General features: G+C 52.7%; 1 protein-coding gene across 4 annotated transcripts; it reads left to right on the top strand.

The window, feature by feature from the left end:
- The first annotated feature begins 2,682 nt into the window (after window positions 1-2,682).
- CCDC78 (coiled-coil domain containing 78) lies at window positions 2,683-24,373 on the top strand. 4 transcript variants are annotated; one of them, XM_054080530.1, is made up of 16 exons: window positions 2,683-3,399; window positions 4,922-5,142; window positions 5,418-5,546; window positions 5,735-5,821; window positions 6,661-6,840; window positions 11,295-11,459; window positions 11,543-11,593; window positions 12,237-12,325; window positions 13,367-13,445; window positions 14,501-14,626; window positions 16,098-16,309; window positions 17,350-17,521; window positions 18,180-18,223; window positions 20,387-20,453; window positions 22,301-22,401; window positions 23,973-24,373. In XM_054080530.1, exons 3-16 carry the CDS (start codon window positions 5,475-5,477, stop codon window positions 24,097-24,099), a joined length of 1,572 nt encoding a protein of 523 aa, XP_053936505.1. In that variant the 5' UTR covers window positions 2,683-3,399; window positions 4,922-5,142; window positions 5,418-5,474; the 3' UTR covers window positions 24,100-24,373. The 4 variants fall into 4 exon arrangements, with proteins under 4 accessions (XP_053936505.1, XP_053936506.1, XP_053936507.1 ...); XM_054080531.1 differs by lacking the exon at window positions 22,301-22,401; XM_054080532.1 differs by lacking the exons at window positions 17,350-17,521; window positions 18,180-18,223.
- Window positions 24,374-24,523: the final 150 nt, after the last annotated feature.

Below are 24,523 nucleotides of genomic sequence, written 5' to 3'. Positions count from 1 at the left end.
GTGAGGGTGGGGAGGCCCTGGCCCAGGTTGCCCAGAGCAGTGGTGGCTGTCCCATCCCTGGAGGGGTTCAAGGCCAGGTTGGATGTGGCTCTGATCTCCTGATGGGGGGTGGGAGGTGTCCCTGCCCAGGTCCTAACCACACCAGGGAGCCCTGGTACCCAGACACCCACACTCAGTAGTCCCGGCTCTGGGGGGCACTGGTGCAGGATGGGTGCAAACTCCCTGTGCTGGGGCTGGGGATATAAACTGCAGGCATCATGCTCGAAACCTTCAACCTGTGCATGAAACCTCCAACCTGTGCTTGAAACCTTCAACTCCAGCTCAATACCTTCAACCTGTGCTCGAAACCTTCAACCTGTGCTTAAAACCTTCAGCCCACGCTTGAAATGTTCAACCTGTGCTTGAAATGTTCAACCCACACTCAAAACATTCAACCCATGCTTGAAAATTTCAACCCATGCCTGAAACCTTCAACCTGTGCTTAAAACCTTCAGCCCATGCCTGAATTGTTCAACCCATGCTCAAAAGCTTCAACCCATAATTGAAATGTTCAACCCATGCTCAAAACATTCAACCCGTGCTTGAAACTTTCAACCTCTGTTCAGAAGCTTCAGCCCATGCTCGAAACAATCAACCTGTGCTCAAATCCTTCAAACCATGCTTGAAACCTTCAGCCCATCCTTGAAATGTTCAACCCTTGCTTGAAACTTTCAACCTGTGCTCGAAAGTTTCAGCCTGTGCTTGAAAGAATCACAGAATCATAGAATCCCCAGGTTGGAAAGGACCCACTGGATCATTGAGTCCAACCATTCCCAACACTCCCTAAACCATGTCCCTCAGCACTTCATCCACCCGTTCCTTAAACACCTCCAGGGAAGGTGACTCGACCCCCTCCCTGGGCAGCCTCTGCCAGTGCCCGATGACTCTTACTGTGAAGAATTTTTTTCTGATATCCAACCTGAACCTCCCCTGGTGCAGCTTCAGGCCATTCCCCCTTGTCCTGTCCCCTGTCACTTGGGAGAAGAGCCCAGCTCCCTCCTCTCCACAACCTCCTTTCAGGTAGTTGTAGAGAGTAATAAGGTCTCCCCTCAGCCTCCTCTTCTCCAGGATAAACAACCCCAGCTCTCTCAGCTGCTCCTCGTAAGACTTGTTCTCCAGCCCCTCACCAGCTTTGTTGCTCTTCTCTGGACACGCTCCAGAGCCTCAACATCCTTCTTGTGGTGAGGGGTCCAGAACTGAACACAGTATTCAAGGTGCGGTCTCACCAGTGCTGAGTACAGAGGGAGAATAACCTCCCTGGACCTGCTGGTGACCCCATTTCTGATACAGGCCAAGATGCCGTTGGCCTTCTTGGCCACCTGGGCACACTGCTGGCTCATGTTCAGTCGGCTGTCAACCAGCACCCCCAGGTCCTTCTCTTCCGTGCAGCTCTCCAGCCATTCTTCCCCCAGTCTGTAGCACTGCATAGGGTTGTTGTGCCCCAAGTGCAGGACCCGGCATTTGGCCTTGTTAAACCTCATGGATTGGTCTCGGCCCAGCAGTCCAGCCTGTTCAGATCCCTCTGCAGAGCCTCCCTACCCTCCAGCAGATCGACACTTCCTCCCAGCTTAGTGTCATCTGCAAACTTGCTGAGGGGGCACTCAATGCCTTCATCCAGGTCATTGATAAGGACATTGAACAGGGCTGGACCCAGTACTGAGCCCTGAGGAACTCCACTTGTGACTGGCCTCCAGCTGGAGTTAACTCCATTGACCACCACTCTCTGGGCCATCCAACCAGTTTTCAGCCCAGGAGAGTGTGCGCCCAACTTTCGACCCATTCTCTAAACCTTCAGCCCATGCTCGAAATGTTCAACCCGTGCTCAAAACCAAGTGTTTGTGTCTCTGGGATCAGGATGTAGTAAATAAATGAGGCAAATAAGGTGCAAAATACATTTTCTCTACCCCCTTGGGTCACAAGCTGCTGTGGGTGGGAGGAGTTTTCTTAGAGCTGCATCCTGGAGGAGAGTTCCATGCTTCATCTTGCTGGCAATCCAACCACCATGCCGAGCTGTGTTCCATGTGTCCTCAGCAAGAAAAAGAAAAGAAAATGTCAGTACGCAGTTGACACCCACCTGGAGTATTTTGTCCAGTTCTGGAATCCCCAACATAAGAAGGCTACAAAGATGATCAGAGGGCACCTCCCATACAAGGACAGGCTGAAAGAGTTGGGGTTGTTCAGCCTGGAGAAGAGAAGGCTCCATGAAGACCTTAGAGCAGCATCTGGTACTGAAAGGGGCTCCAGAAGAACTGGGGAGAGGCTCTTGATCAGGGAGGGCAGGGAGAGGATGAGGGGGATGGCTTTTTGCTGAAAGAGGGGAGATTGAGATGAGATCTTAGGGAGAAATGTTTTGCTGTGAGGGTGGGGAGACCCTGGCCCAGGTTGCCCAGAGCAGTGGTGGCTGCCCCATCCCTGGATGGGTTCAAGGCCAGGTTGGATGGGGCTTGGAGCCCCTGATCCAGTGGGAGGTGTCCCTGCCCATGGTGGGGGGGTGGAACTGGCTGAGCTTTGAGGTCCCTTCCAACGCAAACCATGCTGTAGTTCTATGATCCTCTGAGATTTCAGCTCTTGGTGGGGTTTCCAAAGCACAGACTTCTTGTTTGGCTTAGCTATGGAGATTTTGGGCTGCAGTGAGCTCTGAAACCAATTCCCTCTGCCTGGTTTTGCTGTTTGTGGTGTCAACCAGGACAACAGTTGCTTTGTTTTTCCAAATCACAGGAAAAGGAGTCACTGTCAATCCTGGTGCTGGTATGGCATCCACCACAAAGGTGGCTTTGCCAGGCTCTCCCAGACACTGCAGGAGCACCAATGATACTGTATATAAAGATACTAATTACCCTTATATTGCTGTTCGTCAGGTGAAACGGGCACCACAGGGCTCAGGGAGCATTCGGCTTTGTTGGCGTGTTGGGGTGGGCTGTTGGCGTCCACCTGACCTGGGGGTCTCAGAGCTGTCTGGGACACTGGCGTGGGATGGAGTTGTCTATCCTGAGGGCCCTGTGCCTGCTGAGAGCCAGCGGGAGACAGCAAGTGCCCGGGGAGCAGAGCTGTAGCTCATCTCCTTCATGTGCTGGAGCACTTGCTGGAGACTTCGGAGCCCTCCAGCGTTGTGGGCGGTGTGTGAATTTGGTTTTCTGCTCTGCAGTGGGTGTGAAGAGACTGAATTCTCATCAGCATTTTCATTACCTTAATAAAATGACTTCAGGGCTGTTAAGCTCTTTTGCAGAAAAAGAAGCCATAATTACATGTTTCAGGAGCTTCTCCTTCCCCCGAAAGCCAGAAGAGCGCAGCCCGCGGGTCTTGCTTCCATGGCCGCTCATGAAGTTCACATTGAGGAGCTTCTCCAAGAGCCTGGAGCAGGTGAGGGGCTGGTAAACGACTGTCTACAGCTGCTCTCTACAACTACCTGAAAGGAGGTTGTAGAGAGATGGACGCTGGTCTCTTCGCCCAAGTGATAGTTGGTAGGATGAGAGGGAATGGCCTCAAGACGCATCAGGAGAGGTTCAGATTGGACATTAGGAAAAACTTCCTCGCCAAAAGGGTTATCAAGTGCTGGAACAGCTGCCCAGGGAGGTGGCTGAGTCCCCATCCCTGGAGATATTTAAATGACAGGTAGGTGATGTGCTTAGGGATATGATTTAGTAGTGGACAGGTAGGGTTGAACTTGATGTTTCCCAGATCTTTTCCAACCTAGTGTTTCTATGATTCTAAACTCTGCTCGGCATGGAGCTTTCATCAGGATGGCCCCTCTCCCTCTTTCTTCCTCTTAGCTTTGACAGACACTAAGAAGTTATTTAGAGCTGTGGTCTTTTTGAATGTTATTGTCAAAGCTTTTCTTCTGTAGGAGAGGAGTTCTTACCTAAACTTACCCGCTCGACAGAAATAGCAGTGATAATAATAAGCCCAAAATGAAGAGATGAAGAGTTGGCATTCATTTTACCCCATGGCCACTGTTCATCAAGCTCTTCCAGCATTATCCACCGTGCCGTATGCTCTCCACTACCTTCACTCTTGCTTTGGAGACTGTTTAACTACTTCTAGCTTTGTACATGCTTGAGAGTTGTCCCATTCCAAGCTGGACAGTCGCCATTTGGAGTCAGCGCCAGCGTGCAGACCAGCACAATCCAGATTTAGCACTGCCTGGGCTCATCAGGGTTTGTTTCAGTGCATGCTTTGCCTTACAACTTATATTTTTCCACATAGCATCTCTGATGTGAAGGGATAGGTTGGGGGGTGTCTTTCCTGTCACTGTCTGCGGCTTGGTCGGAGCTCATCGACACAGGATGTACAAGGGCTGCGGAGGTCAAAACTGTGGAGGTCAAAAGTTGATGTTAAATGCTACTGGAGGGTCTCAGAGCAGATGGTTGGATTGATGGCTTAATTAATGGATCAATCAGATCTGAGATTCTCTAAAGATCCCTGCAACAAAGATGAAGGCCATCCCAACAGCTGGGTTTTGGGAATGGTCTGTGATGCAACCAGAGTGATACTGTCTTCTCTTTGGCAACCACTGATAGGACCTAAAGGAATGGCAGGAGGGTACCAGGGGAGGTTTAGCTTGGACATCAGGAGCAGGTTCTTCCCCCAGACGGTGGTGGAGCCCTGGAACAGCTCCCAGGGAAGCAGTCATGGTGTCAAGTCTGAAAATATTCCAGGAGCGTTTGGCCAAGGCCCTCAGCCCCACGGGGTGAATGTTAGGGTTGTGCTGTGCAGGGACGGGAGCTGGACTTGATGGTCCTTGTGGGTCCCTTCCAGCTCAGGACATTCTACGAGGCTATGATTGTGTTGCTGGGTGTGTTTGCTAAGCTTCTTGTTTCAGGATCTCCATGTGCCGTCTTAGGAATATGGAAACCTCCTGATGAGTGTCCTTGTTTTTCCACAGATGGCTGTAGGAATCGGCTCCACCTTAAGATCAAGGTGAATGCCGCACCCTCTGGAAACCGAAGTTGTTAGCAACGTTGCTTGTGCCCTGCCACGAGGGAAAAGTTGCTGCCATAAAGATCCCTCCTTAGCTCTTCAGCCTGGTACAGTGCAGAGATCCTGGCCACCGAGCACTGAGCCTCCACGCACGTGGATTTTGGAAGGGCTGCAGAGAACAAGAACGTAAGTACTCCAACAGAGCACAGGTAGCATCTTGCTAATGAAGGGATGGGTATGAAGGTGTGCAACCCCTTCCCTGGCTGTGGAACCGGTGCTCCGCAAATGAAATTCTGATTGCAGGGGGAATACGGTGCTGAAAATGCCACCTACAGCCTGTTCGAGCTCTGAAAAGCTGGGTGCTGTGCCCTTCCCTCCCACCAGCACTGCGGTGGGAGCACAAGGTGGGGGACAGGAGGGCTCTGCTGGCTCCAGCTGCTGGAGCCGTCGTGTGTCCCTAGGTGCAGCTGCAGGACAGGACTGAGAGGCTGTACCAGCTCGGAGACCTGCAGGAGAGGATGGAGAAGGTGCCTGGCTCCAAAACTGATTTGTCAGCCAGAATGGTCTTCAGTGAAGAGGAAAAACTGAAGGTAAAACACATGGAGAGAACTGAGCTGTGAAGCCGTGTGAGGGCAGTAGATCTGCAGTGGGAAATCTGGCAGGGAATGCTGGAATCTCTTGCTAGGGGTGTGTGTGCTGTGCTCACATTCCCTGTGCAGCCTGTACGCTGGCTTCAGAATCAGTCCGTGGCCTTTATCGTGTCCTTTCTCTCCTCTAGATTTCCAAAGATCTCATTGATCTCCAGATCGAAACCAACAAAATGAAGGAGCAGTATGAGACAGAGAACTTTGAATTGAAAAATAAGGTATCCAACAGTTTGAAGTAGAGTTGATTCAGCTCTGCCAAAACCTTACCCAGAACTAGTTTGCTATGCCTTTATCTCCATAGAATGATAGAGTGTCTTGAGTTGGAAGGAACCATCATCAAGTCCAGCTCCTGTCCCTGCACAGGACAACTCAAACATTCACACTGTGTGGCTGAGAGCCATGGGCAGGGACGCCTTCCACTGGATTCAGTTGCTCAAAGCCCCATCCAACCTGGCATTGAGCAACTCCAGGAACCGGGCAACCACAGCTTCTCTGGGCAAAGAGTGAAGAATGACGTAGTGCAGTAGGTGGTGGCTAGGATGACCAGAAGGGTTGGCGGCTGGAAAGCACTGAGCAGAGTCCGTCTCCACCAGGACGGTCTCTCCAGGAGGGAACTTGGTCCCAAGAGAGTGGCACAAGCTCTGGGTTCATGGAATGACAGAATGCCCTGAGCTGGAAGGGACCCACAGGGACCATCGAGTCCAACTCCTGTCCCCACACAGGACACTCCAACATTCACCCTGTGGGGCTGAAGGCCTTGGCCAACTGCTGCTGGAATATTGTCAGGCTTGGCGCTGTGACTGCTTCCCTGGGAGCTGTTCCGGGGCTCCACCACCCTCTGGGAGAAGAACCTTTCCGTAGTCTTTGCTTTGCTGGGTGCATTCTCTTGGCTTTAGCTAAGATAATGCAACCCCTCGATGCTCCAGACACCACGAAACTCGTGTGAAGCCCATCACTCTCTACGTCACAGCAGGCCAGAACCTGTTTGGTCAAATGAATGCCCTGTGATCACTGCTAGTCTCTGCCACCACCTAATTCTGCTTCCTCCCCTCTGCAGATCCTGGCCCTGGAGGACCGCGTGCTAGAGCTGGAGCGCTGCAGTGAGAAGGTGACAGGGGAGCGGGATGCCTTACAGGAACGTCTGCATGCTTTGGAGAGCAGTCGGAAGGAGTTGGCGGATGAGTACATCATTTTAAAAAGCAATTACCTGGCCTTAGGCAAAGAACTGGACCAGGAGGTGAGACAGGGCGCAGCGTCCACTCTGATGTCCTCGACCCATCTCACCGTTCCCTGATCTACAGGCAGATTGGTAGGCTTTGGGTCGCACCTCCACCTCACAGCTCGGTCCAGCGAGGTTTGTCAGCTGTGAGACAGCTTTTGGGCACCATTATTTGCCTTTCAAGGCTTAGGGATTTCACATAACGTGGTCACCTTCTAGGAGGGCTTGGAGAACCTGCTTTGCTCTGCAGAGACAGCCCTGAACCTATGCTGACCCGGGCGCCGTGCTCCTCTTGGCACCCTGCTGTCTCTTTTCACGCCATCCCAGGTCCCCGTCAGTGGAAGCGAGGAGGAGGTCACCGCAGGGCTGGGCTGAGTGCGCGTTGTAGGTCTCTCTTGACTGCCAGCCTGCTTTTGTTTCCCTTTTTTCTGCATGGCTTGCGCAGACTGCATGTGAACTGATTGGAGTCGCTCTCATTTCGTAGGGTGGCGGGAAGCGGCCTGCGAGGTTTTGAGGTCACCAAGTTTATAAAAACACTGAATCAAAGCAAGTTTCTGATTGTCCCTTAAAGCACAGCAAATTTCCTGCTGACTCTTAGCTTAGCAACTATTAACTAAAGTTTTATGGACTCAGATTTGTGTATTCCTTTGGCCAAAACAGCTACTTCAATAGACTTTCCTCTCCTCCCACCCTCTCCCCCATGCCACTCCTTCTTTTGGAATTGGATCGGATGACTGACACCCTCCAGCCTCCCTCCCCTGGCAGATAGTTTGGATGGCTCAGCCAAACGACCTGGGTTACTGTGCCGGCCCTAAGCTGAGCTGTGATGGGAAGATCATACAATCATAGAATGGTTTGGGTTGGAAGAGACCTTAAGCCCATCCAATTTCAAACCCTGCCATGGGCAGGGACACCTCCCACTGGATCAGGGGCTCCAAGCCCCATCCAACCTGGCCTTGAACACCTCCAGGGATGGGGCAGCCACCACTGCTCTGGGCACCCTGGGCCAGGGCCTCCCCACCCTCACAGGGAAACATTTCTTCCCAAGATCTCATCTTAATCGCCCTTTCTTCTGTTTAAAACCATTCCCTGTCATCCTATCCCTGCCCTCCCTGATCCAGAGCCTCTCCCCAGCTTTTCTGGAGCCCCTTCCAGTAGCAGAAGCTGCTCTAAGGTCTCCTTGGAGCCTTTTCTTCTCCAGGCTGAACAACCCCACCTCTCTCAGCCTGTCCTCATGTGAGGCTGGGACCAGGCGTGGTGGTTTAGGCAGTGTCCAGCCTGTTTTTATGGTCACCATCCATCTGCAGAGCTCTGGGAGAGGAGGAGAAGAGCTTGTGTTCATCCTGTTGCAAACAAGTGACTTAGTGGCTCTTGTGAAGCTGTCATTTGTCTCCTGTAAACTGCAAAAAAAATGGGAATTTCTTCGGAGGAGGGAAGCTCAGCTGCTTGCAGGGGTGTGAAGCCATCCTGTGGTCCTGCTGGAGCACAAGGCAGAGCGCATGCAGCTGACTGGCAGCGTGGCAGCGTGCTGCAGGGACACAGAGCCCTGTGCGGGGGAATAGCTCGGCGTGCAGCACTCTGGCTTGCTTCTTGTCCCCAAGGGGGTGCAATTTGTTAGTCAAAAATTGGATTTTCAGGTGGCTGACATGGCTAAACGATGGGTTTAATGGATCAGTGGTGATAACACCCTGTTTTCACACAGATCCTGGAATCTTTTAGAGCGAAAGCACTTGGATTCAGTTATATCTGCCTGGTCCAGCGGGAGGTGTCCCTGCCCATGGCAGGGCCTTGGAACTGGATGATTTTTAAGGTCCCTTCCAACCCAAGCCATTCTATGATCCTCTGTGCCCAAATAGCATCCTGATGAAGTGGTAGATCAGGGTCCAGAAGCCAAAGGTGAACTCCTTGTTTGTAATTCATCGGTTGAGGATTTTGCCCCTGTTTCTTGGCTCTGACTACTGAATATCCTTGCCTGAAGCAAAGGAGGTTCCAGCTTGGCAGGTTGGGGCTTGTCATGGCATGGGCCTCTTGCTCATTATTTTCCCAGTGTGGACTTTCCCAAAGGAAATGGGAAAAGCAGCCTGCGGTTCTGCCCCCTCCCCTTCCCCAGCTCTCTTCTGAGGAGACAATGAACCTTTTACACATTCCCAATTACAAGTGCTACTTGTGACCTTGCCAATATGTTGTCATGGCTGCTTGGCGCAGAAGCAGCTCAGCAAACTCATTCACAGTGCCTCGTACGGGAACAGCCAGAGCCTCTGAATTGTCGCGGCGCCCATTGTATGCCTCGATTCACACATCGCCTGTGTCTGTCCCGGGCGAAGGAGCGCGACGGCGTTGGCCTTGCCTGTCCCTGGGGAAGTGCCTTCCAGAAGATGCCAGCCAGTCATTCGGTGCCTGTTTTCGAACTCACTGTAAATTCTTCCTTTTCAAGGCTCTGACCTTTTCTCAACTCTCTGTTTCCTCCTCCTCTTTTGTTTGGCAGGCTTACACCGTCTGCATCGAGGCTGTCGGAGAGAACCCAAATGGCTGCAAACCGGTTCCACGCCGGGGTTTTCCCTGGAGCAGGGCCAGGCTTGGAAGCACAGGAGAGGCAGCGAAGCCCATGGCAAACTTCTTTCTTTCTCTAGGCTGGTACTTCTGTGCTTCTGTGACCCCCTCTGATCAAATTGTCAGGGCTGACAGCTGCAGATGGATCATTTTGGGTTGGAGAACAAGCAGCCCATCTCTGCCTAGCTGTCAGTTTTCACAGCTGTATATCTCACCTCTTTGTCAGCCTCCTTTTTCCTCTCCTCTCTCTCTCAGCCCACCCTGTGCTATCTTTTGATAAGCTATTCTCTCCATGGATGACTCAGATGACCTCTGCCTCCCATCCTCCCGATTCACTGCCATGGTAACAATTACTCAAGCTTGTCCCCAGTCATAAACCCCATCAAAGCTTTGTTATCTACATAGAAACCCTCCCGTGAGACATGAATTCCCCCAGTGTTCCTTCCAGATCACCTGTAACAGAGCCTTTCTCATTCAGATCCTCTTTATCTTTTGGAAATGTGTCACTTTGCACCAGCACTGCTTTGAATCTCGCTGCCTACGCGGTGCTGTGGGCTGGCTGCTGCTGGAGGGGGGCGTTCAAACCAAATTGGAATTAGCTGGGTGGCATCAGCCTGGATGGAGGGAGATTTGGCCCTTCTTGTACGTTATGGGGGGCCAGAGCTCTTCAAAGCCATGCCTGAAGTCCCTCTGGACGCCACGCTGGGGAGGCTGCACCTCGAATCCTGGGTCAGCTTTGGGTCCCTCACTCCAAGAAAGACCTTGAGGGGCTGGAGCGTGTCTGGAGAAGGGAACGGAGCTGGGGAAGGGTCTGGAGAACAGGGGTTGTGGGAGCGGCTGAGGGCCCTGGGGCTGTTTAGCCTGGAGAAGGCTGAGGGGAGACCTCATCGCTCTCTGCTGCTCCTGGAAAGGAGGTTGGAGCGAGGTGGGTGCTGGGCTCTGCTCCCAAGTGACAAGGGATAGGATGAGAGGGAATGACCTCAAGTTGCACCAGGAGAGGTTTAGATTGGACACGAGGAAACATTTCTTCACCAAAAGGCTTTTCAGGCCCTGGCAGAGGCTGTCCAGGAAGGTGCTGGAGTCCCCATCCCTGGAGGGGTTTAAAAGACAAGCAGATAAAGCGCTCAGAGATATGATTTAGTAGTGGACAGGTATGGTTGGGCTTGATGATCTCAAAGGTCCTTTCCAACCTAGTGGTTCCATGAAGATTTGTGGAGTGTGCAGGGTTAAAGTGAGGAAGCAGGCTGGAGGTCAGGATACAGATGTGGGGCAGAGCTGTGCTGAAGGCTGAGCTGGCACCGGGTTCTGTATCTGAGTGAGAAAATGAGATGGGTAGAGGGAGTAAGAGTGAATAATCCTGCTGCCTGGCAATGATACTTACCCTGCATTGCCACTGGAATTAGATTGAGATGAAATCTTAAGGAGAAATATTTCGCTGTGAGGGTGGAGAGGCCCTGGCCCAGGTTGCCCAGAGAAGTGGTGGCTGCTCCATCCCTGGAGGGGTTCAAGGCCAGGCTCTGAGCACACTGATATAGTTGGAGGTGTCCCTGCCCATCGCAGAGCATGGAACTGGATGGGCTTTGAGGTCCCTTCCAACCCAAACCATTCCATGATTCTATCTTATGATTCTACCATGGGTGGAGCAGCCTCACAAGATGCTCCACGACTGTGCCCTGGGCTCCTGGAAGGTCCTGGGCAGCAGCACTGACCCTTCCCTTGGAACTGAGTGGGTTTTAAGATCCCTTCTGACCCAAACCATTCTGTGATTCCACAATATGAGAACTACGAATAAAACTTGCTTTGAGGAGGAGATGTGAGTGCCTGCCCGTGTACACAGCAGGAGAAGCAGTCATAAACAGGCAGCACGCGGAGCCGGAGAGGCAGAGTTTCAGAAGCTCTTCCCTTCTTGTTTGACCTGACAGGTCATGAAGAACGAAGAGCTCAGCCTTGAGCTGCTCAACCTGGCCAATGCCAAGAGCACCTTTCCCCGCACAGAGCGTAACCACCCGCCCGCCATGGTCAATGAATCCTCCACCGGGCTGGAAAAAGCGCAAGCGATGGTGCGCCGTCTCTCAGCTCGGATGAAGGTAAGGACCTCTCTGCCCTGTCAACAGCTCTTTGGAGAACAGGGATCTAACTGGCACTTTCTTCTTTCTCTTACTAAAACCAGCCAGAAGACGTAGTCGCCTCTGAACATGAGCGGCAAATGCTGGAGAGAAACGTGAGTGCGTGGGGCTCTGCTGCTGCATCCTTCGGGAACCAGAGAGGGAATTCATTTCAAGTGTGGCTGGCGCTTCCTGGCACTGACTTGAATTCTGTGGATAAGTCGATGCCTTGATTTATTTTATCTTTTTTTCAAGCTGAGCAGTTGAAAAATGAGACTAGAATATCTCCAGATGCTGCGCAGGCAAAAGCTGGCAGAAGGCAGCTGTGGTACCCTCGATCAGTGCCTGGGTGAACAGAGGCTGGGGTTTAAAACCAACAAGCGCAGGGGATACTGACTTATTTTCTTCTTGACAATACTTGAGAAAGACGGGGGTGATAAAACACCCAAAATTGCCTCCTTCCCATCTGCAGCTCATGCCAAACCTTCCTGGGCTCCAACCACCAGCTCCTGCTAGGAATCTGATTCTCAGCAACAATTTCCCTCAGGAGAGCAATGCGACATGTGTGCACATCCATGTGCCCCATCTCCAGATCAGAGACCCCCTATCTCACTTCTGGTGTGCCGCAGAGCTCTGGAGACTCCCAGTTAACCCAGTCCTTTCCCAGTATGGCACTGCTCAGCTGGATGCATGCTCAGCTCTCCTCACTCCTTCCCTGTTCATGGATCCCTCTCATCTTCCTCTTTATTTGTCCCTCAGTTGCTTGGAAACGAAGATCACATAAAAGAGGAGCTCGAAAAACTGAAGAAAACCTACAATTCGCAGCAGCAGAAGCTGGAAGAGAGAGTGTGAGTGTTTGAGGGCACATCCTTCTGTTTGGTTGGGCATTGATGGAGCTCTTTGCAGCTGGTTTTGGTCCCTGGGACCAGGAGAGGAGGCAGCCTGTCTCTGGTGGGGCGCTGGGGGGAAATGTTCATTCACCCTTGCAAAAAGTGAGGCCTGGCAGCAAAACCTGCTGCCTTCAAGGCTCTTAAGAGGGTTAAAAGTTTGTGGTGTTGAGGTACGCAGCTGGCCTGTGTACCTTTGAAAGCTGACCTGCCGTGACACTGCAAATGTGAGACAGCCCAGAGAGGAACCCAGGCCCTACCCCAGAGGGGTTCCACGGGCTGGGGTGGGGCTGGTGTCCCAGCAAAGGCTGCCACAGCAGGGACACCGCAGAACCAGGTGTCTGACTGGGGAGGACATCCACCTTTGGATGTGAGCACTGCTTATAGACTCATAGAATGTCCTGAGTTGGAAGGGACCCCCAAGGACCACAGAGTCCAGCTCCTGTCCCTGCACAGGACACCCCAACATTCACACAGTGGGGCTGAAGGCCTTGGCCAAATGCTTCTGGAATATTGTCAAGCTCAGCGCCTTGACTGCTTCCCTGGGAGCTGTTCCAGGGTTCCACCACCGGCCAGAGGAAGAACCTTCTTCTCATGTCCAACCTAACCTTCCCCTGCCATCTTCCTGCCATCCCCAGAGAGAAGAGCTCAGCGCCTGCTCCTCCTCCTCCTCCCCGTGTGAGGAAGCTGCAGAGCACAATGAGGTCTCCCCTCCATCTCCTCCGGGCTGAGCAGACCCAGTGACTTCAGCCGCTCCTCACACTCCTCCCCTCTTAAACCCTTCCCCATCTCTGTGCCCTCCTCTGGATGCTCTCCAGTACCTTTAGACCCTTTTTATCCTGTGGTCACAGAACTGCCCCCAGTGCTCGAGGTGGGTCTGGCAGCTGCTGCTGAGAGGTTTCTGGCAGCCCATTATGCATTTCCTTCTAAAATCTGGTTGTATTGGACCTACAGAGAAGATTGGGGGTTTAAAATAAACACGTCTTCCTTCTGTGTGCCCAGGATCGCGATGGGGAAGGAGCTGCAGGAGGCGAAGGGAGCAATTGGAGACACCCAGCACAAGCTGGCAGAGCAGACAGCGGTAAGGGCAAGATGCCTTCCAGCCACCGGCACCAGGACTGCCCCTGCTCCTCAGCTCCTCCTGGGTGCCACATGCCTCTCCTGGAGCTGGGATGTCCTGGACTGGGGTATTGTGACACATCTCCCTCTCCAAGGACTTTGTCAAACCAAGATGCTCTTCCCTGCGCTGTTTCCTTCTCCAGGGGTGAGATGCACGTGGTGGAAGGTGCTGGTTGCTGCAGGCAGTGGGAGGAATTTTATTCACTGATACTTAGAAAGAGTTGGTGAAATCACTGGGGGGGGTGGGGGGAAGATTGCAAATGACAGAAAGGAGCAGGGGAATAGAGACCAGAAACATTTCCAGTGGGCTCCTGTGAAGACCCAGCACCTTCTCTGCTCCTGTGAAGCTGAATATCTGGAAATTAATTTATAGGATCATAGAATGGTTTGGGTTGGAAAGGACCTTAAAGCCCATCTAGCTTCATCCCCCCTGCCATGGGCAGGGACACCTCCCACTGGATCAGGGGCTCCAAGCCCCATCCAACCTGGCCTGGAACACCTCCAGGGATGGGGCAGCCACCACTGCTCTGGACAACCTGGGCCAGGGCCTTCCCTCCCTTAATTATAAAGAATTTCTTCCTAATGTCTAATCTAAATCTTCCCCCTTCCAGTTTAAAGCTATTCCCCCTCACCTCATGACTCCAGACCCTTGTAAAAAGTCCCTCCCCAGCTTTCCTGGAGCCCCTTTCAGCACTGGAAGCTGCTCTATGGTCTTCCGGCAGCCTTTTCTTCTCCAGGCTGAACAGCCCCAACTCTCTCAGCCTGTCCCCATAGCAGAGGTTCTCCAGCCCTTTGATCACCTTTGTGGCCTCCTCCGGACCCATTCCAGCAGTTCCATATCCTTCTTCTGTTGAGGACTCCAGAATTGGACACAGGGCTCCAGGTGGGGTTTCACAAGAGCGGAGCAGAGGGGCAGAATCCTCTCCCTTGACCTGCTGGCCACAAGTCCCCCATCCCTTAGTGCCCCTTTCTTGGCCGGAGGATGAGGGCAGCAGCAAGTGTGTTTGCTCTCTCCAGGTCCTGCTCACCTCCCAGAGCCAGCTCCGAGAGGTGGAGGTGGAGAACTCCCAGCTGCAGCTCCGCCTGAAGGAGCTGAACGAGGAATATCGCTCGCGGCTCACGCAGTACATCAAGGACCTGGCGGTGGGTACCCCAGCCCCAGGGCTCTCCTGGGCCAGGGAGCTTTCTCCATGCTGGCTGCCTGCTTCTTGCTGGTTCCCTTCCTTGCTGGGCTGTGGAGAGGAGCAGGCAGTGGGGCTTGGGGAGCTGGAAGGGGGCTCCGTGCCCTCGGCTTGGCCTGGAGGAGGAGATGCCAGCCCTGCTTCTTTCCCAGATTTCCTGTATGGCCACACTGAAGGGTTTGTGAGTTTCTGTCAGGACTTTCTTTCTCGGTCATATTACTTGGATTGAAAGACCCTCTTATTTACAATGGCTGCCTTCCAGTTGGCTTCTAATCTCCATTGCCCTGACAACTTCCTTTGGCAGGCAAGGCGATGCCACTCCTGGCTTTGTCACTGCCTCCATGGCGACACTGCTGTCCCCACGGTGATCTCTGCCAGCCTCCGTGGTCAGCTACAGAGCCGTGTGTCGTCCATGCCTGGGACTGGCTTTTGGAATGAGCACTTTGGATGTAGAGTAGGGCCCACACAGCACGGTGAGGACTCAGCACAAGGCAGGTGTTTCAGGCAGGCTCAGGCATGGATACCTTATCCTATGGAGCAGTGGGACTGGGAAGGACTCTCTTTGTACGCCGATATCATAGGATCATTGCGTGGTTTGCGTTGGGAGGGACCTCAAAGCCCATCCAGTTCCCTTGGGCAGGGACACTTCCCACTGGATCAGGGGCTCCAAGCCCCATCCAACCTGGCCTGGAACACCTCCAGGGATGGGGCAGCCACCACTGCTCTGGGCAACCTGGGCCAGGGCCTCCCCACCCTCATAGTGAAGGATTTCTTCCTTATATCCAGCCTAAATCTTCCCTCTTTCACCTTAAAACCATTCCCTCTCATCCTCTCCCTGCCCCCCTGATCGAGAGCTCCTCCCCAGCTTTTCTGCAGCCCCTTTCAGTACTGGAAGCTCCTCTAAGGTCTCCTTGGAGCCTTCTCATCGTCAGGCTGAACAACCCCAGCACCCTCAGCCTGCTCCGTACAGGACGCGCTCCAGCCCTATGTAGCAGTAATCAGGTTTTGGCAAGAGCTTCTATGCTGGGAGGAGGCTGGTACCAAAAAAACATGGTGTGGTGATGGATCAAGAGACGAAGCAAAGCAATTTTTACTATTAACAATAGCTTAATTTCTAACAGAGCGATGCTGAAGCATCTCCTAGCTGGCAGGGAGTGGGATACCATGGCTAGAATATGGGTCTAGAGGTAGCAACTCCCAACACCAACTCGTCTTTCCCTAGGTGGGTCACCGATACTGTACAGGCGCCTCCTCTGTCTTGAAGGGGCATGATGGGAGCTCATTAGTCTTTCCTACTCTTAGAAAATGGAATATATTGCCTATTCTATGCGCTATTAGCACAAGTATGTCTGGACCTTCTCTTTGGGAAATGGGTTCCATTTCCCTCAGGGAGTGACTTGATCACCTCAATTTCTTTCTCTGTGTGTTTAAAGGACTACATGGACAGCAAATCCAGCACCGGAACAGGGCCTAGCAAAGCCCCAGCTGATCATGCTCACATGAAACGCTTTGTGGACAGCATGCTGAAGGATATCAGGGCTTCCTACAAGTCCCGTGAAGAGCAGCTGGCTGCAGCGGCACGTGGCTACAAGAAACGCATGAAGAACCTGGTCAAAAAGCATGAGAACCTACTGATTGCTTACGGGTAGGACTAAGCTGGGGTCCAGGCTATCTCTGTCTCTTCAACTTATTGCTAGGCACCCAGTGGAAGTGCCCTGTAGCCAAGAGGGAGACAAAGTCAAGAGGGAGACAAACTGGGCTCTCAGGTGGAGCAGAGGATCATGGAATGACAGAATGGTTTGGGTTGGAAGAGACCTCAAAGCCCATCCAGATCCATCCCCCTGCCATGGGCTGGGACACCTCCCACTGGATCAGGGGCTCCAAGCCCCATGCAACCTGGCCTGGAACACCTCCAGGGATGGGACAGACAGAGCTTCTCTGGGCAACCTGGGCCAGGGCCTCCCCACCCTCATAGTGAAGGATTTCTTTCTTATATCCAGCCTGAATCTCCCCTCTTTCACCTTAAAACCACTCCCCTTCATCCCCTCCCTGCACTCCCTGATCCAGAGCCCCTCCCCAGCTCCCCTGGAGCCCCTTTCAGCACTGGAAGCTGCTCTAAGATCTCCCCGCAGCCTTCTCTTCTCCAGGCTGAACAACCCCAACTCTCTCATCCTGTACTGTATTGGAGCTGATCCAGCCCCTGGGTCACCTCCCTGCTCTTGACAGGCCAGGAGCAAGGATTCTCCAGCTACACGTGAGGGTGCTCTGGACACCCTGGAGCTGTTTTGCAGATACATTTCTCCTGTGTAAAATTTCAGGCGAGAGATTGATTCCATTTTGGATGGTGTGGAAATGCAGAGGTACCACAAATAACTCCTGCCTCCCAGCTCATCCCTGCAGTGCTTTCAGCTCTGCTCCGCTGTGCTCTCAGCAGCTTGGGCTGTGGGAAGCAGCAGATTTTGTGGCATAAAAGCTACAAATAGCTCTAGGACAGTCTCCTCTCAGTAACGCACCCAAGAATATCATGCACGCTGCTGGGCTCTCCCACTTCTTTGCAGGTGGACTGTCTCTTGGTGACCAGAAGCCAGCAGGTCCCAAGCGAACGGTACCTCCAGCAGTAGCAGCAATGCTCACCGTTGTTACCTAACCGAAGCTACCAGTGATAACCCCTCTGGCACATTACAGGTTCCAGCGGGAGCAGATCCGGTCCTCAGGCAGCAGCGCTGTGGATTGTGGCCCTCCTGAGCTCCACTTCTCCATCACAGACCCTGAGCTGCTGACAAACACAACCCGGGAGCTAAACCGGCTGCGGGAGGATAAAGCAAAACTGGAGATGGAGTTACACCAATTGCAGAAGGTGGTGGCTGGGCTGCTGGGGGTGAAACTAGGGGACGGTGGGGAGACCCTCCCAAGTGATGGATTCAGCCCCTTCCTTAAGCATTCCCTGTGGCACAGGCAGGGGTAGCGCTTGCTCACTTTGTCATTTTGGAAAGAGATGGACTGATTGCTTCATCCCTGCTGCACAGGGGTGAGTTACAGTTTGATCCAGGAGGCTGAGCAGCCCCATAGGTTGGAGTCCCAGAGCTCTGGGAGGGCTGAGGAGCAGCAGATGTCATGGGGGGGGCTGCCAGGCCAGCTGACTCGCTCGCTGCTAAAGCAAGAGGTGAGTAAGGGAGTATAGGATGGGGTTTGCTGTTCTTGAACAAGTTTGCCTCAGCTTGAACAGCCGAATGTGCAGGACACCACAGACAGAAACACCCCAGTCAGCTCCACGTCCTCCCACTGGTTCTGCTGGGCAGAGATGCATCTCTTGATTTGCGAGAGATCCATCGATTTACAAATTAAAAGGATAGGAGACCTAAACCTCAAGATTGTGCTGTGTATCACTTCCTCGCCCAGGCACTGGTGGCTGTTGGAGCGCTGGGAGATGTTGTGTCACCTCCAAGTGTCAGGGGCTGCGGTGGGATTGTGGTGGGGTAAAGCTCACAGGAATTCTGTTCTTCCTTTGCCTTCAGAAAAGACTGAAAGAAGCATCTGCATTTCTGCTGTCTCCTGAGCAGTAAGTGCTGGCTGTTTCTATTCGTAATTCTGAATTCTCCTTGCTGTGTGGATTGAGGAATCTCTTCTGCTTTACTCAGAGACGGTAATAAGTAGGGAGAAAATGAGCTGCTAGGGCCTCATCCGAGAAGAAAAGCCAGCTGTCGTCTCAGAGTAGCATTTACTGCAGTGAGAGGAGTTGGTCATTTGGGCCTTGATCCAAGAAAACTCTTAAGCACATGTTTAATTTAATCATGTTTTTAGCCCCACTGATCTCTTTAGAAGCTGAAGATAAGCATAAGCCCGAATGCTTTGGTGGATCCCAACCTCAGACAGACAAGCAAAACACCATCAGTTTGGGATGGCCTTGTTTCTCCTTCCTCCCAGTGCAGAAGCTGGTCTGGAACCCTTAGCTGACCCGGACCTGGTACCTCCCTGGTTTCCTGACGTGCCCTTGATCCGCTCAATTTTAAAGGGGTCTTCCCCCCTGCTCCGTTTTTCTGTTGAAACTCTACTAACTGTGGCTCCAGAGTGGTGGAACAAAGCGTAGGAGAAATCTGAGCTGTAATTTTTCAGCCTTTTAAGATGAGGTAGCCTAGAAAACATGTCAGGTGTTTCAGTGACTGCTTGCCAGCACGGAGGAGCTGGGCAGTGCCCGAGCCACCGGCTCCAGAGTGCCTCGGAGAAGAGCTTGCACCTCAGCCAGGCTCTGCCATGCTGAGAAATAGTTGAAGTCTTTGAAGAAATGCATTAATTTTAGCAGACTGCTGCAGGAACAAGACACAGAAGGAATCTGCCTTTTACTGATGCATCTCGTTAAGGTTTGATTCTTTGATTCTATGATTCTATTCCTCTCTTGTGAGACCTCATCTGGAATACTGTGTCCAGTTCTGGAATCCTCAACATAAGAAGGAGATGGAGCTGTTGGAATGAGTCCAGAGGAGGCTACAAGGATGATGTGAGGGCTGGAGCACCTTCCATTTGAAGACAGGCTGAGAGAGTTGGGGTTGTTCAGCCTGGAGAACAGAAGGCTCTGAGGAGATCCTTTAGTGACTTTCCAGTACCTGAAGGGGCTACGAGAAAGCTGGGGAGGGGCTGTTTACAAAGGCTTGTGGTGATAGGACAAGGGGCAATGGGTATAAACTGGAGAGGGGCAGATTTAGACTGGACATAAGGAGGAATTTCTTCACGATGGGAGTGGTGAGGCCCTGGAACAGGTTGTCCAGGGAAGCTGTGGCTGCCCCATCCCTGGAGGTGTTCAAGGCCAGGTTGGATGGGCCTTGGGCAGCCTGAGCCAGTGGGAGGTGTCCCTGCCCATGGCAGGGGGTGGAACTGGATGATCCCTTCCAACCCAGACCATTCTAGGTCAACGCTACACATCGGTTTTCAGCGTGCTGATGGGTCATACCCACGCTGTTACCTTGTTCCTTTAACTGGAGACACACAGCCTGGTGTTACCACAGCACTTCAGCTATAATTATCACTGCTTCTTGTCTTTATCAGCTGTGGAGCTGCACTGTTTATTGTTCCCTTCGCTTCTGCTCTCACGAAACCTCAGCCGTGCTTTCCCATTTGCCCGGGCCAGGGGGTTGCAGCCACCAGAGGGAACTCTGGCAGTCGCAGCGGAGCTGCTCTTGAACACAATGCATTCCTCTCTTCATACAACCCAAATTCCTCGAGCATCAGATGTGACCTGTATTTTGCTTATTCAGGCTGGGACAGAATAGGAAGCACTTTCCCACGGCTGGGCTGCGCAGACAGCTCACCTATCGCGCGCGGCAACCAGAACGGGCGGGTTTGTGCTGCGAAACATGAAAAGCACCAGCGTTTGGCATCGATCGCTCTCTTATTTCCATCCAGTTCAGTCCTGCAGTGTCAGGTTAAGGACTCTTTCTGCATGGACTCCTCTGATGTATGAGTGTTGATGTGAACTTGGAACAAACCCAGCCATCGCAGCGGGGAATCCCAGGTTGGCACAAGGGCTGTGACTCTCGTGCCTGGGCACCGCAATGGCACCGCGTGCCCTGAAGAAGTTTGGGACATGGGGAGAGGAAAAGTTCAGGGTGTTGGTGTTCATGGTCTGATGGACACAAGTTATGTCCAGCGCCTGAATGGAGCTTTGTGACCTGGGGATGGGCTGGGTTTGAACATCTGAGCATGATCAAAATCTGCTTTTCTCTCCTAGGCAGCTGCATGAGGAGAGCTGGGGGGAGGTCACGAAGCAGCTCCGGGACTTCGCACGCAACATCCAGGTAGAGGTCTGAAACAGCCCATCTCAATAAACCTTATCCCTTACCCACCTGTCAAAGATGTGCTGCCTCGGGCAGGTGTTGCCCCGGGGCCCAGACACTGCTGCAGGCTGGAGAGGAAAGCTTTCCTTTGAGCCTTGTGGTGGCTTTGGCCTCAGGCCACCAAGCGACACTGGCAGGTCCCCTTCTGGTGATGAATTGAGTTTGTACTTTCCCTACTACTGACAGAAGCAGAGCAGCCCTCAGGGCTGGTCACGGCTGAACTGTATTAGAATCATGGAATGGTTTGAGTTGGAAGGGACCTCAAAGCCCATCCAGTTCCACCCCCTGCCATGGGCAGGGACACCTCCCACTGGATCAGGGGCTCCAAGCCCCATCCAACCTGGCCTTGAACCCCTCCAGGGATGGGGCAGCCACCACTGCTCTGGGCAACCTGGGCCAGGGCCTCCCCACCCTCACAGCAAAACATTTCTTCCCAAGATCTCATTTCTATCTCCCCTCTTTCAGATGAAAAACATTCCCCCCTGTCCTACCCCTGCACTCCCTGACCCAGAGCCCCTCCCCAGCTTTCCTGGAGCCCCTTTCAGCACTGGAAGCTGCTCTGAGGTCTCCCCGGAGCCTTCTCTTCTCCAGGCTGAACAACCTCAACTCTCTCAGCCTGTCCTCATACAGGAGGTGCTCCAGCCCTCAGATCATCTCCATGGCCTCCCCTGGGCTCGCTCTGACAGATCTTCCTCTCTTCAGCACAAGCATTTGGCATCAGTATAGCAAACTAGGACTGTATTCAACCTGGTTCAAGTCCGTTTTGAATATGAACTAACTTCCCAGTTTGGCTGCTGCTGAGTGCAATAAATGCTGCACTTGGGAATGGAGTGTCTGGGAGCAGGGAGGAGAGTTCTCTCCACCTGCAAGGCTGTTCTATAGCACCCATGACACTGCGGTGAATCTTGCTGGAACGGACTTGCCTGAGGTGGGTTTTGCTGTCTGGCAGCAATGGCAGCAGTGGAAAGAAGGCTGGTGCTGGGATCCCTTCCATGCTGACAGCCACACATGGGGAAAAGGGCTTTGAAAACCAAGCAGAGATTTGTTTTTCTGTGGTAGTCAAGGCTATAGATGTAGCCTTGGTAAGCAAGTCCTTGGTAGACTTATAGATGTTCTACCAGCCTGCTTCAATGTTGTGTCTTCCTCTGTCCACAGCACTGTGTTCCACACTTCTCTGGTCCACCTAAATTATCTTAGTGGCCAAAAGAAGGGAGATGCTGTGAGTGAGATGTTGGGGCGCTGCACTGGAAGCAGGTCGTGCTCCTGACTCTGCTGGGCATCTCGAGAGGGAGCTGGGTCGAGTGCCCCAGACCCTCCTAATGCCACAGGGAACACGTAGTCAACTTGGTGAGATGATGAGCTACCACCCAGAGACACAGTGCAAAAATCATATGTGTTTTCACCTAAAAGGCAAGGTCAAACAACAAATGACTAATGGAAAGGTGTGGTAGCTCTCAGTGTCCAAGTGCCACGTCCAGCAATGGCTCTGCCATTTGTCAGTGAAGCCTCTGAGGCAGTCAGTGATGGCTTGGGAGGCAGGGGTTGCTGCCTGTCCTGCCGTGGCTCTGTCCCCATCCTGTGCTCTGCCCAGAGAAGATTGCTTCATGTCCTGGAGCTGCGGCGCCTGCAGAACGCTGCGTTATCATCACCAGGCTCCATCAGTTTTTGGCGCCTCTGTAGCTGAACACCAAGTGGTGCCGGCACTGAGTGATGGCAAAGTGGTCGATCCTGCCCAGAAGAGTGACTGAGCAACTTCACTCCCACCTCACAGAACTCCCTGTTCTCTCCCTCTTTCCTTGCCCCACCAGGAGGATTTGGAGCAGGAGAGAAGCCAGCTGCTGACTCGGGCGGTAGTGGCAGAAGAACAGGTGTCGGAGCTGCAGGAATACATAGAAAAGCATCTTGCAAGGTGAGATGGTAGCAGCCCCCTTGACGTGTTCTCGGCTTTGTGCTCCAAGTTTACTTCCCAGGCTAATTGCTGGTGACACAGCCGTGCCTGTCACATTGTCGGCACCTGGCCTGACCGCTGCCTTCCCACATGTCCTGCAGTACGTCCAGCTGTGCAGGCAGCTGCCACCATCCCTCATTCCACAGGGCAGGGGGGACAGCGTGTGGCTGTCACCTCTCCTTTCCTGTGCGCTCACTCAGCCTTTAGAGGAAGCCAAGAGAGGGATTGTGGCCAGCAGGGCAAGGGAGGGGATTCTGCCCCCTGCTTCACTCTTGCGAAACCCCAACTGGAGATCTGCATCCAGTTCTGGAGTCCCCAACATATGAAGGATGTGGAACTGTTGGAACGGGCCCAGAGGAGGCTACAAAGATTATCTGAAGGCTGGAGCTCCTCTGCTGTGTGGACAGGCCGAGAGAGTTGGGGTTGTTCAGCCCGGAGAAGGCTGTGGGGAGATTTTAGAGCAGCTTCCATTGCCTAAAGGGGCTCCAGGAAAGCTGGGGAGGGACTTTTTACAAGGGTCTGGAGTGAAAGGACAAGGGGGAATGGCTGTAAGTTGGACGGGGCAGATTTAGACTAGACATTAGGAAGAAATTATTCACGACAAAGGTGGAACAAAGTTGCCCAGAGCAGTGGTGCCTGCCCAATCACTGGACGTGTTCAAGGCCAGGTGGGACCAGGCTTTGATGACACCGATCCAGTGGGAGGTGTCCCTGCCAAAGGCAGGGGGTGGTCCTGGATGATCTTTAAGGTCCATTCCAACCCAAATCATTCTATGATTGCCTCAAATGTGAAGCTTTCCATCACGCTGAGGTGCTCTCTCCTTGGCTTCTCACACCCTGGAGCAGGGAGAACTTCTCCTGGGACAACAAAGGGTGAGAACAAGCAGGGCAGGTCTGTCAGAGAAATATTCCAAGTCTGTGCCTTCTCAGTGGGATCATGACCACCCAGGTGATGATGGTGCCGCTTCCCCTGATCCATGAAATTGCTATTACTAAAAGTGAGATATTTTGATTTAAGCTGAAGTAGCGTCAAGTTTCATCCAAGTGATTGTGTTCTTTGAAAGTCAGACAGAATGTCCCTCTGAGAGGTGTTTCAAGCAGTTTTTCCAGACACTGTTCTTTCTTTGGAGATGAGAACGTCTGTTCAGTGTGATCTGTGCTGATCAGAGGTGTCTGCTGCTGGAATCCCCTCTGTTTGCAGCCTCTCCCTCTCTCAAATGCAAGGTCAGGCAGAGCTGGAGCCAAAGCACCAAACCAGCAAGAGTTTTGACTGTTGTGAAGTTGTGAAGTTCATCATAACACTAAAATGAGTCCTTGGGAAGGAATAGAATATGCATAAGATTTCTGGGAGAATTTATCCATATGCACGTGAGTGGGAAAGCCATTCTGCCCCAGCCCTTGTCTCGCAGCACATAATTGATGGAGATCACTCTTCATGTTGCCCAGGCTGATAAAGGATGCTCACTTTCTAAAACTCCAAAACAAGTCTTAGAGAGTTCATTTGTTGTCATTTTTGGTGTCACCTTGATGCAGGTACAAGCAGGAGATCCTCCGGCTGAGGAAAGCTGCTGGCAGTGAGGTGCCACGCGCAGTCAGCGCTGGGGTGGCTGATGCTCATGCCCTGCCCAGAGCCAGAAAGACCACCAGCCACCAACCATAGTTCTTCAAGACACAGCGGGGCCCGTTGCATGGACTGGCCGGGCAAGGATCCTTCCCCGAGAATAACCAGCGAGAGAAACCATGTGGGTGTTCTCAGTCTCAAATTAAGAGTACTAAAATGGGAGAAGACAACTGCGTCTCATCTCCTCATCTGGAGTATTGTGTCCAGTTCTGGAATTCTCAGCATAAGAAGGAGATGCACCTGTAGGAATGGGTCCAGAGGAGGCTACAAGGAGGATCCTGGAGCGTCTACCATATGAGGACAGGCTGAGAGAGTTGGGGTTGTTCAGCCTGGATAAGGAAGGCTCCAAGGAGACCTTAGAGCAACCTTCCAGTAACTGAAGGGGCTACAAGAAAGCTGGGGAAGGGCTGTTCATAAAGACTTGGTAGTGACAGGATGAGGGGCAATGGGTATAAACTGGAAA

This window comes from Cuculus canorus, chromosome 15 (assembly GCF_017976375.1).
Source record: "Cuculus canorus isolate bCucCan1 chromosome 15, bCucCan1.pri, whole genome shotgun sequence".
In the NCBI taxonomy this organism is placed as follows: domain Eukaryota; kingdom Metazoa; phylum Chordata; class Aves; order Cuculiformes; family Cuculidae; genus Cuculus; species Cuculus canorus.
This window is presented reverse-complemented; position numbering and strand designations above follow the sequence as displayed.